Here is a 19,327-nt window from a genome sequence, read left to right on the forward strand (position 1 = left end):
TTTTATACACTGTTAAACCAGGTTCAAAGGCTCTTGGCTATTTAATGTCCAAAAGTTTGGCCTTATTATTAAAACTATACTTTGATATTACTTGCTTTTCTAGGATCGGGTGATGATCAACCGGTTGGACAGTATTTGTCAAACAGTTCTTAAAGGGAAGTGGCCTTCAGCTAGAAGAAGTTATGATGCTAACACAGTGGCTTCTTTCTATACCACAAAACTGCTGGACAGCCCTGGAGCAGCTACAGAATATAGTGAGCCCAGTGTTCCCACTCCCCCAGGTGCTGGTGTCAAAGAAGAACAAGACCAGTCAACACAAATGTCAAAGGTGAAGAAGCATGTACGAGAAAAGGAGTTTACAGTGAAAATCAAAGACGTATGTGTATTTTTATTGCCCTAGGGCCTGATTGCGATTGCGGTGTGCAGCATGCTTTTCCTGCAAATGGCTGCCTGCTCTTATTCTTCTTCCTTCACATACTTGTCTCCTGGTATTGGCATTAATTTTTTTTTTGATATCCAGGTTATTACATTTGAATATTCTACTAGAGGAATCATCATTAACTGTTTCTCTCCTTACATTTCTGAAAATTGTTCTTCTGCTGACCAAGCTGCTTTCTTAAAAAGTGTGACAATTTCTTACTGTTTTCATTCTTGTATTTGACATTTATATGGTATGTCAGTGTACTTTCTCTTTGAAACACTTAGCATGCTCTACTGTTTATCTTAATATGATCTTTGAATTAGTGTCTAAAATGTAGATAGTATCCTTTAAAATACCATATGAATAATGTACCTAGAGATATACATCTGAAGCTGAAAATGTTACAATGCAATAGTCACATGAAAACTTTACTCAGAAAAGGATAGATGGTACCTAGAAATTTTTTAATTAAAGCTAAATGTATACATTATAGATTAGCATACATTATAGATATTGACTAAGTCTTTTATTCTCTTGATTTATGAACAAGAAAAAGAACTTCATTAATGTTTTAGGGGATTTTACTTCACCATTTCTAAGTGAAAAAATTCTCTGTGTCCTGCACAAGTTACTGTTAACATTTTTTGCCTTAATGATCTTTTGAACAGGAAGGTGGTTTGAAGTTGACATTTCAGAAGCAGGGGCTTGCTCAGAAAAGACCGTTTGATAGTGAAGATGGTGCTCTGGGGCAACAACAGTACCTCACCCGACTTCGGGAGCTTCAAAGTGCATCAGAGACAAGCCTGATCAATTTTCCAAAATCTATGCCTCTGTCAGGTGAATATGCAAGTAATAATTGTCTTATTGTGAAGTACTTCTCTGTGTTCTAAATCCTGCTCTATATACATTGGTTAAAAATCATTTATTTCTATTTACTAATGAAACTGCGTGTGTGTGCACGCACGTTTGTGTGTGCGTGTGTGTGTGTGTGCGTGTGTAAAATGTTGGGCTTGAACTTAGGGCCTCATGCTCTTACTTAACTTTTTTGCTCAAGGCTAAACTCTACCCTTGAGCCACAGCTCTACTTTCAGGATTTTGCTGGTAAATTGGACATAAGAGTCTCTCAGATTTGTCTGCCTGGCCAGGCTTCCTCAGACCTCAGATCATCATCCTCAGACCTCAATTTCCTAAGTAGCTAGGGTTACAAATTTGAGTCACCAGTGTCTGACTTTTTTATTTTTGTACTGAGGCTTGAACTGAGGGCATTGTACTTGCTAGTGCTAGTACTCTTAGTAGTGAATTCAACCCCCAGCACTGCCCTTAGCTGGTTATTTTGAAGATAAAATTTAGCATATGCCCAGGGTCTTGAACTACAGTTCTATAGATCCCAATCTTTTGAATAGCAAGGATTATAGGTGTGAGCCAGCTAATTTGTTGGTGGTGGTGGTGGTAGTCGTGGGGCTTGAATTCTGGGCCCGGGCGCTGTCCCTAATTTCTTCAGCTCAAGGCTAGTGCTCTACCACTTGAGCCATACTGCCATTGTTTTCTGATTGGCTTTTTGGAGATAAGAGTCTTCTGGACTTTTTCAACCCTCAGATCTCAGCCCCCTGAGTAGCTAGGATTACAGGCATGAGACACCAGCGCCCAGCTTGAGCCAGCTAATATTGAGGCTGCTCTTTAAGTTCATAATCAGGAACATTTCAAATATTAATAAATATTTATTGGAACCTCAAAATCTTATGATGGGCAGTTTGGTTTGGAGGGCTTGAATACTTGGGTGGTGACATCTTTTTATCAAGTTTCTTTTACATATATAAAGTTCAGATAGCATTTCAACATGAAAGTATTTGAATTTAAAAGCAAACACCTAGGGCTGGGAAGGTGGCTCAGTGGTAGAGTGCTTGCTTTGCATGCATGAGATCCTGGGTTCGATTCCTAAGCACCACATAAACAGAAAAAGCAAGAAGTGGTGCTGTGGCTCAAGTAGTAGAATGCTAGCCTTGAGCTGAAGAGCTGAAGGACAGCACGCAGGCCCAGAGTTCAACAACAACAACAAAGAATATCCCTTTCAGGAATAAATAATTTTTAAAAAAGCAAACACCTAAATCATAAGCCAATTGTGATTGGTTTCTATGTAATTGGAAGTACAGAATGACTTTAGAAATAGTGTACTCCATTCTAGATATAATGCCTTACGCCTATAATCCTAGTTATTTGAGAAACTGAATTCCAAAGGATTGAGGTTCAAGGCCAGCCTGGGCAAAAAGTATGTGAAATCCCTTCTTAGTTAATCAAAAGCTGGGCTAATGATGCTTACCTTCATCACAGCTATTTAGGAGTAAGTATAAATAGGATTAACAATTCAGACTACGAGGCAAAAAACAAGATCTTGCTCACCAAATAACAAAAGCGAAAAGACTAGGGATATGGCTTAAATAGTAGAGTACCTCCTATGTAAGAACAACACCCTTAATTCAAAGCCCATTACTACCCCTCCCCCACAAAAAGGTATGAAAACAAAAGTAATATATTTCAGCAAACTATAGGATGTAGGAATTATTTATGACTACTCAAGAGGCAGTGATCCAGGACAATAGAGTTCCAAAAATAATCTGAGCAAAAAATTAGACTCTCCTCAGCCAATAAATTTAGACCCTCCCCCCACTTCTCAGCCAACAAGCCAAGCTGCTTGGTGGTATGCAACTGTGGTCCCAGCCATACAGGATGCCAAAGATAGGAGGATCATGGTTCTAGGGCCCCAAATAAAGCACATCTGAAAAATAACTAAAACATAAAAAGGACTGGTGGCATGACACAAGTGATAGATTGCCTGCCTACCAGTAATAGCAACCTCAAGTTTGATATTTTTTCAAACCCCAGTACAGTACTACCGCACACACCACACACACACACACACACACACACACACACACACACACACATACAAAACCACCTGTCATCTTCATGCAATTCTAATAGGAACAAAGTTCCTGTTTCAAATATCCCTTTTCATTGTTTGGTAGATATTTTCTTGTTTGAAAGTAAATTTTTCATGCTGTATGTGATTGTCTACATTTCACATTCTGCCTTTGAAAACAGTACAGAATTAACTTTGTCTTAAGGCTACATAATAACTTGACATTTTGAAAGCAAAGAACATATCTTCCCTTGACACTATTTTTTCTAAACATGAATTGATTTGAATCAACAAATATTTACTGAATAATAAATTTGTGCTGGAGGCATAAAAAATATGTTCAGCATTGTTTATACTTTTTGTCTAATTATTCTTTATGTCCTTCTAAAAGTATTGAGAGAGATGTTCAACGTTAACTGGGTCTCACCGTGTAGACCACTATATAACATGCTCTCCTCAAAATGCTGGTTTTCAATTAAAGCAGATAAATGAATTAAATTTCCTTTATACTTTATCCATAAAATGAAAAACTTAGTCTGATTTGCCATGAAATTCTTAGAAACATTTCAAATCGCCTACTGTGTATGTGCATTTTATGGGGAATTCCTATAATTTGTGAAAATAAGGCTTTATTATAGGTGTTAACTTGAATTAATAACTGATTCCATTTTCTGTTATTAAAAATTAAAGCAGATATTAAAAATTAAACTGGACACTGGTGGCTCATAATTCTAACTGCTCAGGAGGCTGAGATCTGTGGGTCACAGTTCAGAACCAGCCTGGGCAGGAAAGTCCATGAGACTCTAATCTCTAATCAACAGCCAAAAAATCATTGAGCTGTGGCTCAGCATGGTAGAGTGATAGCCTTGAGCACAAAAGCTCAGGGTCAGCACCCATGCCCTGATTCAAGGTCCATGAACAATAAAAAATAAAACTTAGGTGTTCACAATCTAGAATTGGCCTACATTGACATTCTTCCTTTTCTTTCACATGTTCTTTTTTATTCTTAAGCCATTAATACTTGAATTTGTCTGAAAGTGTTGGGTAAAGATAACATGTATGATGTATTTTGATGAAGGAAAGAAAAATTTCATAGCTTATAAGTAAGGACAAATCTAAGCAGCTCATTTCAGAAAATACCTGAAATAGTAGCTTAAGGATGGCATAGCCTAGCAATGTTTGCTGAAGAATAAACTTTAATCCTTATTTTAAAATATTTGATTAGGTACCTCCATTCAGTCAACATCTGGTGCCAATGGAGTAATACTAGATAACCAGCCTCTGGTCAAGAAAAGACGAGGAAGGAGGAAGAATGTAGAAGGTGTCGACATCATGTTTTTTAACAAGAATAAACCACCTAATCATGTAAGTATCCCCAGTCTCAAATTCAATTCTAGCAAATAATCATACTGGGTGTGTGTGTGTGTGTGTGTGTGTGTGTGTGTGTGTGTGTGTGTGTGTGTGTGTGTGTGTGTGTGTGTGTGTGTGTGTGTGTGTGTGTGTGTGTGTGTGTGTGTGTGTGTGTGTGTGTGTGTGTGTGTGTGTGTGTGTGTGTGTTCATGTGTCAGTCTTGGGGCTTGAACTCAAGGCCTGGTGTGTGTGTGTGTGTGTGTGTGTGTGTGTGTGTGTGTTCATGTGTCAGTCTTGGGGCTTGAACTCAAGGCCTGGTCATTGTCCCTGAGTTTCTTTTGCTCAAGGTGTTTAGGGTTTTAAGAAGAGCAATGAATTGTGCACCAGTGGCTCATTCCTGTAATTCTAGCTACTCAGGAGGCTGAGATCTAAGGATCACCGAAGCCAGCACTGGCACAAAAGTCCCTGTGAGACTCTTATCTTCAGTTAACCACTCAAAAACTCAAAAACTGTGGCTCAACTGGTAGAGCACTAGCCTTGAGCACAAAGAGGCTCAGGAACAGCGCCCAGGCTGAAGTTTAGCTGAATATTACACGATATGTACACACACATAAAGTGTTGTTTTTCTTTTTTTCTTTGTTGTTGTTGTTGGTTTTTTTTTTGTTGTTGTTGTTGTTTTTTGTCAGTCATGGAGTTTGAACTCTGGGCCTGGGCACTGTCCATGAGCTCTCTTCAGCTCAAGGCTAGCGCTCTCCCACTTGAGCTACAGCACACTTCCAGTTTTCTGGTGGTTTATTGGAGATAAAAGTCTCACAGACTTTCCTGCCTGGGCTGGCTTTGAACTGCCAATCCTCAGATCTCAGCCTCCTGAGTAGCTAAGTTTACAGGCATGAGCCACTAGCACCCAGCTATATAAAGTTTTTTATTAGGAAGGTTGGTTAAACAAGTTGATTATTCCCAAGTAATGAAATGCTACATAGCTGTTAAAAATCATGTAAATCTGTGGCCATTGCTATTGAAATACTGCTACCGTATTATTAAATGGTAAACCATCATGTCACACTTAAATTTTTTTTTCAGGATCACTCTATTGAACTAAAATTGAAATGATAAAGCATGGAAATAAGAATATCATTTGCTCTTTTTGTACAGGTTACTTTAAGCTTAACCACCTCACAGATTTCCCCAGGACTAAATCCAGCCCTATCCTATACTCAACCTCAAAGAATTCCAGATACAGAAAGTCCAGTTCCTGTTATTAATCTTAAAGATGGAACAAGACTTGCAGGAGATGATGCACCGAAGAGAAAGGATTTGGAAAAATGGCTTAAAGAACACCCAGGTTATGTGGAAGATTTAGGAGCTTTTATTCCTGTAAGCTATGCCTTTTAAAAGCTTTGTATATTTTGTTTCAATAGTCTGTGAAATGTATAATGACAAAGCATAAATTCTCATCCACTTATCTTCTATTTGCATTTTTCCTAAGACTAGGAAAGTAAGCATTAAAATATAGTTACCATCTTTCCTATGATTCATTGTAGCATTTTCCATTCTGTCTTTTTTTTTTTTTTTTTTTTTTTTGTCGGTCGTGGGGCTTGAACTCCGGGCCTGGGTGCTGTCCCTCAGCTCTTCAGCTCAAGGCGAGCGCTCTACCACTTGAGCTACAGCGCCACTTCCGGTTTTCTGGTGGTTTATTGGAGATAGGAGTCTCACGGTCTCTCCTGCCCGGGCTGGCTTTGAACCGCGATCCTCAGATCTCAGCCTCCTGAGTAGCTAGGATTACAGGCGTGAGCCACCAGTGCCCGGCTTCCATTCTGTCTTTTAATAGGGCTAGGACTATAACTCAATTGGTAGAGCATTTGCTTAGCCATGTGCAAGCCCTAGCAATGCGTGTTGGGGAAGTGAATTCAGAATTAATTATTTAATGTAAGATTTATTGATAACATAGAATATAATGTTAGAGCCAATGTTGGTTGAGGTGAGGGAGGACAAAATTTCAAAGATTTTATCTGAAGGCATTTATTTTCAAATAATAATCATAGAAAATGCTAAATAAAAATGTATACACCTGTCACTGTTTCTTAACACTTCACATCCATTATCTCATTTGCTAAGAGCTTTATTAGGATGATACTGTTAGAACTGTTATATAGATAATGAAATTGAAACAATTGACAGTTTAATAATCCAAAGCCATATGATTTAGAGGCTGAAGCTAGAGTAGTGAGCAGCTTTAAGTCCTTGCTCTTATGCCATTTATACTGTAGTCTGTGAGGAATTCTCAAACTTTCCTCCTAGTACTGCAAAAGGAATTTTTGTGTTGTTGTTGAACCAGAGTCTCACTATATAACCGAGGCTGTCTTAGCCTGTTGAGCACTGGGATTACAGGTATGCACCCCCAATACCTGGCTATAAAAGACATTTTTCAAGTTTTTGTTATCCATCATTTCAGTACAAATAAACAATTTAGTTTATTAGGACTTGAAAAACCCATTTAAAAGTTAGCATTTGTTGCAAAGTATACTAGATGTGATGGCTCAAGCCTTGAATCTTAGCTACCTGCGAACCAGAAATCAAGAAATAACAGCAGTTCAAGACCAGCCAGGTCATAAAAGTTTACAAGGCTACATCTCAACTAATGGCAAGAAATAGTGACACATGCCTGTTATCCCACCTACAGGGGAAGCACAATGGTATGTCCCTGTCATCCTCAGTAACACAAAGAAGCACAAGTAGAATGATTGAAGTCTAGACTGGCCTGGTCATAAAGCAAAACCATATCTCAAAAATACTCAGTGTAGCCAGGCACTGGTGGTCACGCCTGTAATCCTAGCTATTCAGGAGGCTGAGCTCTGAGGATTGAGTTTCAAAGCCAAAAGATCTTGGAGACTTTTATCTCCAATAAATTACCAAAAAAAAAGTTGGAAGTGGTACTGTGGTTCAAGTGATAGAGCGAGTGCTAGCCTTGAGCTAAAAAAGTTCAGGGAGAACACTCAGGTTCTGAGTTCAAGACCTGGTACTGGCAAAATTTAAAAAAAAAAAAAAAAAAAGAACTAGAGTAATTGTTCAAGTGGTAGATTGCCTATAAATCTGAGGTTCTTGAGTTCATTCCTCAGTACTGCAATAAATAAAAATAAATAATAGTAGTAATAAGATAACATCTCCTTTTCTAGGGACCCTTTATATTAATGATTTCTTAGATCTCAGACATTATATGAAGGCTCCTACTTTCATAGAAGACCATAGTTAGTGATCCTTACATTGGTCTTGAGTAATTTTTCAAAGATATAATTTGGAGAAAAACTCATGTAATGCTTTTGTTAAAAATTAAGTGTGTGTGTGTGTGTGTGTACTGTATATATTTTTTTTTTTGTACAGGTACTGGAGTTTGAACTCATTCCCTCACTCTCACTTGGCTTTTTCACTCTATCACTTGTTCCATACCTTTACTTCCAGCATTTTGCTGGTTAATTGGAGACTGTCGGTTTTTATCTGCACAGACTAGCTTTGAATGGCTATCCCCTGATCTTAGCCTCCTGAATAGCTAGAATTACAGGAGTGAGCTACTGGAGCCTAGCATAATTTTTTTTAATTTTTTTAAAGGTTGAATACTAAGGGATAATGACTGTTCATCATATTGAATTAAGTTACTTGAAACAACTTACATGTGATGTTTTAATAGTTTTACCTAAGCAAAAAATTTAAACCTTTTTCTTTGTCCATATACTTTAGAAAATGCAACTACATGAGGGAAGGCCTAAACAAAAAAGGCATCGTTGTAGAAATCCCAATAAACTTGATATTAATAGCCTCACTGGAGAAGAACGTGTTCAGCTGATTAACAGAAGAAATGCCAGAAAGGTATTTATGTACATTTTGTTAATATCTAGAACTCAGTTTTACTCTGCATTATTATCTAACAAATCAGAAAGAGGGTTGAACCTAACAAATAGGTGAAGAAAGATGTGTGCCAGTCCTCAGACTTGAGCACACTGTTGCTGAGATTTTCTTACTCAAAGATAGCATTCTATCACTTGAGACACCCCTCTACTTCCAGCTTTTTGGTAGTTAATTGGAGATAAGAGTCTCAAGGAGGGCTGGGAAGGTGGCTCAGTGGTAGAGCGCTTGGCTTGCATGCATGAGGCCCTGGGTTCGATTCCTCAGCACCACATAAGCAAAAAGAACAAAGCCGGAAGTGGCGCTGTGGTTCAAGTGGTAGAGCGCTAGCCTTGAGCTGAAGAGCTGAGGGACAGCGCCCAGGCCCAGAGTTCAGGCCCTATGACCGGACCCAAAAAAAAAAAAAGAGTCTCAAGGACTTTTCTGCCTGAGCTAACTTCAAACAGCAGTCCTCAGATATCAGCCTCCTGAGTAGCTAGGATTATAGGCATGCACCAGTGGCACCTAGCTTTGCAGGATAATTTTCTGTAGTGTGATTTAAAATTCTATTCTATTGGCTAAGCTAGTAAATGAAATAGGCAGGTCAGTCAACATCACTGCCCAAATAATGCTATTGCCTAAAGTTGTGAACTGCACAAGGGCCCTACATCTAAGGCAGCAATTCTATACAGGTCCAGTTTTCCCTTTGCAGTTTTGAATAATGCCTGAAGACTTTGGTTTCCAGCAAGTACAGAGAGTCGGTGGACACCAGGACAATACTACTTGCACTTTGAGTAGAGGCCACAGATACTGCCAAACTTTCTACAGTATTTAAAATGGCCCCTACACTACCAATCCAAAATATCTACAGTGCAAAGGAAGTCTGATTTAAGGGGATACCATTCCCATACATAAATTATATTTTATTGGCACAATATTATGTCATATGGTCTTAATGTGTTTTGTTTACCAAAAACTGTATAGTACATAATTTTCTGATAGATGGAAATAAAATATCTAAACAAAAGTACTGTTTATACTAATAGTACTCCTGTGCTTCTTCCTTTGTTTTACTGATTGAGGTCTTTCTAAAACCTATTCTGAATCAAATATGGCTTAGTATTTGATTCATCAAATAATTTGATGTATCAATCACATCTCTTCTGAACTCATCAAGTGAATGATAGAAGACTTGTAATATACTTCTAAAAACTGACCAAAAATTATTATTAAGTAGCTTTTTGAAGAGGTTACAATTTTGTTTGGCAGGTTTTAACTAGAAAGTATCTTGATCAAGGTCATGCCTTCCTTTGTTCTCTACCAAATCCCCCTCCCATCTCTGCCCTCAAGGTTTGGGCTGTTTCCTTAACTTGGCTATCATGAATAGTGCAGTATGTAAGTGTTGACTGTGTTCCGACTTGTGATACGTAATATTCTGGGTAAATGCCCTAGAGTAGTATCACTTGTTTATTTTCTTTCTTTTTTTAGTCAGTTTAGGGGCTTGAACTCTGGACCTGGGCACTATACCTGAGCTCTGATGTTCTTTGAGTCACAGCACAACTTCCAGGTTTTGAGTGGTTAATTGGAGATAAGAGTCTCACTGGGGGCTGGGAAGGTGGCTCAGTGGTAGAGCGCTTGCCTTACATGCATCAGGCCCTGGGTTCGATTCCTCAGCACCACATAAGCAAAAAGAAAAAAGCCGGAAGTGGCGCTGTGGCTCAAGTGGTAGAGCGCTAGCCTTGAGCTGAAGAGCTGAGGGACAGCGCCCAGGCCCAGAGTTCAGGCCCCACGACCGGGGGGGGAAAAAAAAAAAAAAAGAGTCTCACTGGAACTTTTTCTGCCCAGACTGGCTTCAAACAGATCCTCAGATCTCAGCATCCTGAGTAGCTAGGAGTATAGGCAAGAGCCACCAGCGCCCTGCCTCTGTTTATTTTCTTGAGGAATAATCTCCAAGCCACTTTCCAGAGAAGTTTACATTCCCATCAACAACATAATAGGATTCATTTTTCTCTGTATTACCACCAGCACTGGTTATTATTAATTGAGTTATTGATTTTTGTGAGGTTTAGTTTCTTAGTGATTATACTTTTGAAAATGTACTTTTGATAAATTTATTCTGATAAGCAAGCAACAAAATTAAAGAAAGGAAAGATGGCTTCAGGATAAAGAACAGCATATTTCCCATTGAAATCCTACCCACACAGGCTTGGTTATTTTACATTAGTTGTATTTATTCCCTGGTTCTGTTTGGCTCTCTACTTAATGCTGTCATGGATTTCCCCTGTTTCCCTGTTTCTCATTAGAAGCATTGGAATTAGAAAAAAAAAACTTTTTAAAAATAGTTTCCTACATCAGCTCCTTTAGAGTTAACTTATTTCTTACAGTTTTATAGATATTGTTTATTCTGCTCTTATTAGTATTTCAAAGTGAAAGCAGGAGTACTAAAAAAGAATTTATTAACATTCTTGTGTTACAGTCTTTGCATTTCATTTTATACCCAAAACTCATATTATTAATATGAGGATTGAATTTGTCTTAGCCAGTTTTAAGAAAATGGAACAGTTTGGGGCTTTTTTGTTCCATTTATTCTAAATTTTATTTTTTCTTTATATTGTGTCAGAGTCTTGCTCATTTTCTTTGATTTGTAGAAGTTTTGTCTTGAGTCTCTAAGATACAGGCTTTGATTGATGAGTTACTAGCCAAAATAATCAACCTGCCAATTTGAAACTGAAGCTTAATAAAAAGCAGAGTCTAATAGAAATTGGCAAGACCAAGTAAGAAATACAAGGAATATTAGATAACACTAATAGGTAGTATAATGCCTACATGTCTAAATCAATTTAACAGGACATAACTGGGTGCCAGCAGCTCATGCCTGTGATCCTAGCTACTTGATGCTTGAGGTTCAGAGTCAGCCGGGACAGAAAAGCTGGAAGTGGAATAGAGCACCACTGGGAGTGAATGAGCCAAGTGATAGCTCAAGGCTTTGATTTACTCATATTTCCATAGCTAGTTAATCTGACTTTAAATGGCACACTCGTAATTAGGTTGTCTTGCCCATTCAGCAAAATAAGTGATAGTTCTTCATCTTAGTGGTCGACTTATTCTACTTAAAACATTTACTTAAAAATTTACACAACATATATTTTTATCCTATACCAGTAGTCTATATGAATTGTAATGGTCTTTTCCAACATAATTGTAACTATTGCTGAAGGTACTTCAAAAATATGCACTTTAAACTGTTAACAGCACAGAATAAAAATAATTTCACATTGAATAATACGTGAAATCTCTAATTTTTTTTTTTTTTAGGTTGGAGGTGCTTTTGCTCCCCCTTTGAAAGATTTATGTAGATTCTTAAAAGAAAATTCAGAATATGGAGTAGCTCCTGAATGGGGAGATGTTGTTAGACAATCTGTGAGTATTTCACAAATACTACTTTTTGTCATTTTAAAAATTAAATAATATTTATGGTATATCATGGTATAGTAGCAAAAAATGAGAAGACAACTTATTTGTTGTTGTTGATGATGGTCTTGGGGCTTGAACTCTGGGCTCTTCAGGTCAAGGTGATTGCTCTACCATTTGAGCCACAATGCCACTTCCAGTTTTCTGGTGGCTAATTGGAGATTAGACTGTTACAGATCTGCCCGGGCTGGCTTTGAACCATGATCCTCAGATCTCAACCTCCTGAGTAGCTAGAATTACAGACCTGAGCAACTGGCACCCAGCTCTTTTTCAACTTTGAATCCATTTTATTCTTACTTTCAATGATTTTTTTTAAACTATTCTTTCAGATTAAAGGGGCCACTTCTTTTGTCTTCTATAACAAATGGTGATATAAAACATGAAAGGGTTATGAAAGTACCTTTGAAAAATCATCATATATCTTATGTTTTCTATTTTACAAACTTAGACTTTACAATATGGAAGAGACTAAAGGCCTCTCTCTCTACTATCTTTTCCTATGAGAAATGGGAGGTAGATGAACTGTTTCAAGTAACAATGTAGAATAAAAATTAAGCTATGAGCTGGGAAGGTAGCTTAGTGGTAGAGTGCTTGTCTTGCATGCATGAGGCCCTGGGTTCGATTCCTCAGTACCACATAAACAGAAAAGGCTGGATGTGGTTCTGTGGTTCAAGTGGTAGAGCGCTATCCTTGAGCTGAAGAGCTGCTGGACAGTGCTCAAGCCCAGAGTTCAGGCCCATGACCGGCCGGAAAAAAAGAAATAAAGTTATCTCTTCCGTAATTATTTGATATACAGAATATGTTTACAAATAATTATGTGTTTTAATAGGCTTATGGTACAGTAAGCTAATATTGATTTTATTTTCATGTAGATAATAAAAATGAATATATTTGTATGTGTGCATAAGTGTATTTTTTTTTCTTTCCTCTAGGGGTTTCTTCCAGAAAGTATGTATGAACGCATTCTCACCGGTCCTGTTGTAAGAGAGGAAGTGAGCCGGCGAGGGAGACGACCTAAAAGTGGAATTGCAAAGGCCACCGCAGCAGCAGCAGCAGCAGCAGCAGCTGTATCTGCCACCAATGTTACAGGCAATCCTTTGTTAACCAATGGATTACTCCCAGGTGTGGATCTAACAACTCTTCAGGCCTTACAACAAAACCTGCAAAACTTGCAGTCACTGCAAGTTACTGCTGGGCTTATGGGAATGCCTGCTGGCCTTTCTTCAGGAGGAGATAGTAAAAACATGGCTGCTATGTTCCCCATGCTGCTGTCAGGAATGGCTGGATTACCAAATCTGTTGGGCATGGGAGGACTCCTGACAAAATCTGCAGAATCTGGGGCAGAAGAAAAAAAGGGAAATGTTTCCAAGGAGCTAGAATTAAAAAAAGAAAGGACAGAGAGCCAAAATCCAGAGAATGGTGGAGAAAACTCTGTGTCAAGTTCTCCTTCAACGTCCTCTACTGCTGCATTAAATACAGCTGCAGCTACCAACCCTTTAGCTCTTAACCCACTATTACTATCTAATATACTTTATCCAGGGATGCTTCTCACTCCAGGCCTTAATCTTCATATTCCAACCTTGTCCCAGTCTAATAATTTTGATGTACAGAAAAACAAAAACAGTGACTTAGGCTTGTCTAAGTCTGTAGAAGAAAAAGAAGAAGATTCCAGAGTTAAAGATCAGGAAGGCAAGGGGGGACCTGAACCTAGTCCTCTCAATGAAAACAGCACAGATGAGGGTTCAGAGAAAGCAGATGCTTCATCAGGGTCGGATAGTACATCATCGTCCTCGGAGGATTCCGATTCTAGTAATGAAGACTAATTTCCAGACTGCACTTAAATTATGAACTGATTTTCAGATTTTTCTTTAATTATTAATTGTAAATATCCCAGTGTTGAGTGCATCAATAAGTTACTGATGGAACATTTCAGTTATTTGTTTAGAAGTGCAAACTGCTTTCAGAGACATTTTGCATGTAATATTTCTTAAGATTCATAAGTTTCTGAACTCGTATGTACTATCAAATACATAATGGTATAAAATTACAACAAAAGGCATTATAATTTTGTTGGGGGTTAATTTTATGAAAATTATGCTCAATAAGAGTTGTATATTTAATATATTTGCAGTGAACACAGAATACTTTATGCATATTACTGATTTAATTTTGAGTATAGTTTTACAGCCTCCTTGACACCTATCATTTACAGATCAAAACTCAGCAATAATTTGGGCAGCTAATGAATGTCATGAAAGCTGTAGAATCTACATCACCATCCATTGCTTTAATTACATGAAAATGCTCTAGTGTTGTGATGCACTGCTGATGTTTCCAATTCAGGTACAAGTATGTTTTAAAGAAGAAATAAGTTTCCCAATCAGCCAATTTAACTGGCTACCTGTTACCTCAGCTGAGTTAGTTTAGGAAGTTTACATTCATTTCTAATTCTGTACTTGTTTTCAGGGGTTTTTTAAACACATATATCATTAATCTGGCAAAGAATATGACTTGTTTTTTGCTGAGCTTCATTTGAACTCAGTAAAATTAAGTCATACAATAATCTTGTGTCATGTAACTTTGGCACCCTATAGGCATAGATGTAACTTTTCAAAGTTTGGCCTCCTATTAAAATAATTATGTCTCAGATGAGAAATGTCTTTTTCCAGGGTTCAGAAAGGGCAAACTCATGAAATGCCACTGATAAGAACTTTCAACACAGCATACTTCATGTAAAAGAAATTGTTTGTTCACTTTATTTGTGCAGATTTCTATTTTGTGTTTTAATGTCACGGAAATATTTCAAAATAACTGATAATAGTGGTAAAGTAGTGTGCATAGTCTGAATTCATTTTGAGTTTCTAGGTGTAAGCAGATTAAATATTGCCCTGAATCAGTGTTGGGTTATCAGTTTATAGTTAATATACTGCGCTACCCATTTTGAAGATGCACTTTGAATTATCTCAAAAAGCTATACCTATAAACTACAAAAATGAACTTCAAAGCTTCTGATCGATTTCTTAGAATCCTTTACCATGTAAAATCTGGTATTTGTCTGGTATTTGATTTCAGTACAATTTTTCCTGCTAAAGCTGCTATTATTCTGACAGGTAGAGGTCCAGACTCACCTTCATTGAAAGCAATCATAACTGAATTAAACAAAAATTATTTACAATTGAAGGAGAGATGAATTTTCGCATTTTCCTGGTACCCAAATCAGTCAGTGATGAAGTTTGCAAGGAGGGGGATACCTCAATTCTCTCCTTTAGGAAACAGGAAAAACAAAAAACCCTTCAATATGTTTTGATAGAACTGTTTTGTCATGAATTAAACAATTGTATTAGGTTTTCCAAGACCTTTACCAGTAAATTTTGTTTCTATATGTAAAATAAATAGCCCTTTATTAGAGATACAGTGTTATATGTATTTACAAAATTATATAAGTTCCATTGGGATTGTATTGATTTTTGTATTTTCCCAGAATAGTAATTTGAATTGATAGTCCTTTATGCAACATCTTAGCAATAGTCACTGTAATGCCCATCCAGGAGAAGTGGGTAGTAATTCATCCATCATGGAAATGATATATTACATTCTAGTATCTTCCCTTTCCAGTATTGCACTTTCATTTAACTAGAACACACCTATGAGATAGCCAAAGTTTTTCAACCCAGTTAACTTAGTTTGCCAATGGAGTATTTCAGCACCATTCATATTTCCCTTTCTTCCTCTAGTTCTACCCACATGATCTTTATTCCTTTCTTCCCTCAATTAAAAAGAAAAAGGAAAAAAAATCCTAGATCTTATCACTAAAGTCTAATTTATAGCAAATCTATGAGATAAAGTATTTTCCTAATTATAATCAAATGAATTTGGTTAACATCCTAGTAATTCTCTTTATATGTAATAAGGCAATTACAGTTTTCAAAGCATTAAGGCTAATGTTAACTTAAACATTCTCTTGGGTTTCAAGGCATTTCTTTGTAGTATTGATGGGGGGGAAAGTTGTTCAGGTATATCAGCTAAGAAAAATAACATGCAGATAAGGTTGTGTAAAGTTAAGGGTTATAAAGAGAAAAGAATCAATAGAATTACATAAAACTAAAGTGAGTTGAAAGGATATCCAAGTATGTGTTGGTAGTTACTAAAAGACTTATAGCTGTTATTGCCTTGTATTTATAGCCCTTGTTCAGGTTTCATGATTTAAGTCTTAGTCCAATTTTTCTTTTGGACATTTGCAATATTTACCAGTTGTGTTTTGTGTAGTCTGAATTTGCTTTCTGTAGTTGAGCAAACGTCTTTAAAGTCATTTGTAATTTATTAAATTACTTTCTATGATGTTCTATAGAGCAAATTGAAGTTTAATTATTTTTTATTAAACATATTCTTTGACTACCCATGATGTCAGCCTCTGTACATGACAAGACTTTTAAAACTGAATTTTTTATATAACTTCTTACTCCATTTATGAAACCATAGTCATAAATCTTTCAAAGGAAAGTATATTTTAGAAGGTGTTTTTTTGTTTGTTTGTGAAATAAGGTCTTGTATCCCATCCTGGGCTCAAACTCAGGCTCCTCCTGCCTCAGATTCTTAAGAGCAGAGATAACAGGCATGTATCACCATACCCAAATAGAGTGTTACTTAATTTAAATTTATTTTTATCTTTAGATAGTTGTAAAAAGGGGTTTTAATTCAACATGTCAGTTTATGTGTATTATCTGCCAGAAGAATTTAAGAGACAGAAATTGACTGATACGATATGCACGGTAGTATTTTTAGTGTTGCCAACTTTTCAATTTAATTTTTGACCCATTAATATAGATGTTTGTAAAAAAGTAAAATTCTTTTATGGAGCCCTAATTGTTAAATCCCAATTTCTCAGTCTAGTCTCTACTTCATGTCAAACATTACATTTTATTTCATTGAATACATTCAACTAGACATTAATGCTGAGAAAGCCTTTTTTTATATTTTGTACAAAAAAAAATACAGCAACAACACATAAACACAAGCCAACTGCTTCATCTAGGACCCACCCAGAGAAACACTAGTCTATTCTAAGGCTGGAGGAAGAATTGACTTTGTTGGATGTTTTTGAGAAAATATATTTTATGTAAATATAAAATGATGTATGTGGTATTTTGTGAGTTACAAGAAGGAAGAGTGATTTTTGACTATACAATATTCATCTTATACAATAAATTTAGAAGTTAGTCTCTCTATAAATGCAACTCCAGTACATAAGCTATTTTAAAATTCAGAAAAGCACAAAAATACTTAAATCATCTATAAACCCACCCAGAGATAAACACTGCTGGTACATATGGCCAGTCTTTTGTTACATGCATGCTGTATACACATCATGGGTTCAGTAGTGTCCAGAACCTTGTCAACAAGGAACCTCAGAATGTGATCTTATTTTGAACTTTAGGGCCTGTGGTGTTTATCATTAAATTGTCATACTAGGTTAGACTGACCCTAAATCCAATGACGGGTGTCCTTATGAGAAGAGGACAGGAACCACAAACACAGGGAAGAAGGCCATGTGACAAAGGAGGCAGAGATTTGAGTGATGGAGCTGCTCCAAGCTAAGGAACACCAAGGATTGGCAGCCACCAGCTGCAGCTGGGAGAGAGGCACCATTATCCTTCAGTCTCCACAGGAAACCTACTAATGCCTTGATTTTTGACTTCCGGCCTGAACTGTGAAAGAATAAATTCCTGTTGTTTCAACACAGTCTGTGGGGTTTTTTTCTTTGTTTTTTTTCTTTTGTTTTCCAGTGTGGGGATAAAACCCATGGCCTTTCTCATGCATATTATACTATACTATAATCACTGAGCTAAATTCCCACCTCTAGGTTGTGGTAATTTGTTATGCCCTAGAAAATTAATATGTTTTTAAGTATTATATGATTCGTAATGTATTATGTCAAAAATCCTGCAGCTTTGGATACTATTGGCTCATAAAGATGAAAATTTACTCATATACTAAAGAAAAGAATGAACATATAGGTTTAAATATGCCCTTGTATCTATCACTAGTCCCTTAACTTCTAGATCTGAAATTTTTTTTTTTTTTTTTTTTTGGTCCAGTCGTGTGCCTGAACTCTGGGCCTGGGCACTGTCCCTCAGCTCTTCAGCTCAAGGCTAGCAGTCTACCACTTGAGCCACAGCACCACTTCCAGCTTTTATCTTTTTGCTTATGTGGTGCTGAGGAATCGAACCCAGGGCCTCTGGCTTGCAAGGCAAGCTCTACCACTGAGCCACCTTCCCAGCCCCTGAAATACTTTTTTTAATGTTTAAGTCAGGGGCTGAGAATTGAAGTCAGGACCCTGGGTTGCCAGGCAAAGTTCCACACACCTAGTACTCTGCTTTCTGTTTGTATTATTTATTTAGTTAGTCTTTTCTAGGATTTGGACTCAGGGCCTGGGCGCTGTCCCTGGGTATTTTACTCAAAGCTAGTGCTCTACACTTGACCACAGCACCATTTCCAGTTCTTTTTGGTAGTTAATTGCAGATAAGGGTCTCAGGGACTTTCTTGCCTAGAATAGTTTTCAACCATGATCCTCAGACCTCAGCCTTCTGACTAGCTAGGATTACAGGTGTTAGCCACCTGCACCTGGCAGCTTTCTCAGTTCTTAATTTTTCTTTTAGCTGTCAACTTTACATTGAAGGTGTTAGCAATAAATTTTACTACCCACTACAGTATTCATTTGTGTATGCCTGTTTATCCTCAAATCTTTATCAATGCCATGCATTGTTTAAAAAAAAAAAAATCTGCCAAACTGGCAGGAAAAGTAATACCTTGAGTTTAAAATAAAAATGTTCTTAGTTAAAAAAAAAAAAGAGAGAGAGATGCATATTATTTTTTTTTTTTTAATCTGAGGCTAGGAGAAAAAGCACGAAGTAAAACCCCACAATGCTAACATTCAGAGATAACTGTCCACTTCCTCTGCATTGCAAATTTATATTATTATAAGAAGAGTTATACTGGATACTATTTTGTCACCTACTTTCATTATCATATTTTCATGTCATTAAAAGAATCACAGAAGCTGGGTACCAGTGGCTCACACCTGTAATCCTATCTACTCAGGAGATTGAGATCTGAGGATTGGCAGTTCAAAGCCAGCTTGGGCAGGAAAGACCCTGAGATTCTTATCTCCAATTAACCATTAGAAAACCAGAAGTGACACTGTGGCTCAAGTGCTACAGCAGTTGCCTTGAGCTGAAAAGCTAAAAGACAGCACCCAGGCCCAGAGTTCAAGCCCCACAACCTTCCAAAAAAAA

General features: G+C 37.2%; 1 protein-coding gene across 7 annotated transcripts in view; it reads left to right on the forward strand.

Moving 5' to 3' along the window:
• The window catches only part of Chd9 (chromodomain helicase DNA binding protein 9), a 150,690-nt gene extending 132,916 nt beyond the window's left edge, over window positions 1–17,774 (forward strand). For 4 of the 7 annotated variants that reach the window (XM_042689983.1, XM_042689984.1, XM_042689987.1 and 1 more), the window contains 7 exons: window positions 104–376; window positions 1,090–1,258; window positions 4,564–4,703; window positions 5,841–6,062; window positions 8,421–8,549; window positions 11,880–11,984; window positions 12,968–17,774. In XM_042689983.1, the coding sequence (XP_042545917.1) occupies window positions 104–376; window positions 1,090–1,258; window positions 4,564–4,703; window positions 5,841–6,062; window positions 8,421–8,549; window positions 11,880–11,984; window positions 12,968–13,858 (1,929 nt within the window). In that variant the 3' untranslated portion in view covers window positions 13,859–17,774. The remainder of the gene's footprint in view (window positions 1–103; window positions 377–1,089; window positions 1,259–4,563; window positions 4,704–5,840; window positions 6,063–8,420; window positions 8,550–11,879; window positions 11,985–12,967) is intronic. The other 3 variants (XM_042689985.1, XM_042689986.1, XM_042689988.1) reach the window with 1 other exon arrangement.
• The last annotated feature ends 1,553 nt before the right edge of the window (window positions 17,775–19,327 follow it).

This window comes from Dipodomys spectabilis, unplaced genomic scaffold (assembly GCF_019054845.1).
Source record: "Dipodomys spectabilis isolate Male_0828 unplaced genomic scaffold, ASM1905484v1 ptg000130l, whole genome shotgun sequence".
Lineage (NCBI taxonomy): Eukaryota > Metazoa > Chordata > Mammalia > Rodentia > Heteromyidae > Dipodomys > Dipodomys spectabilis.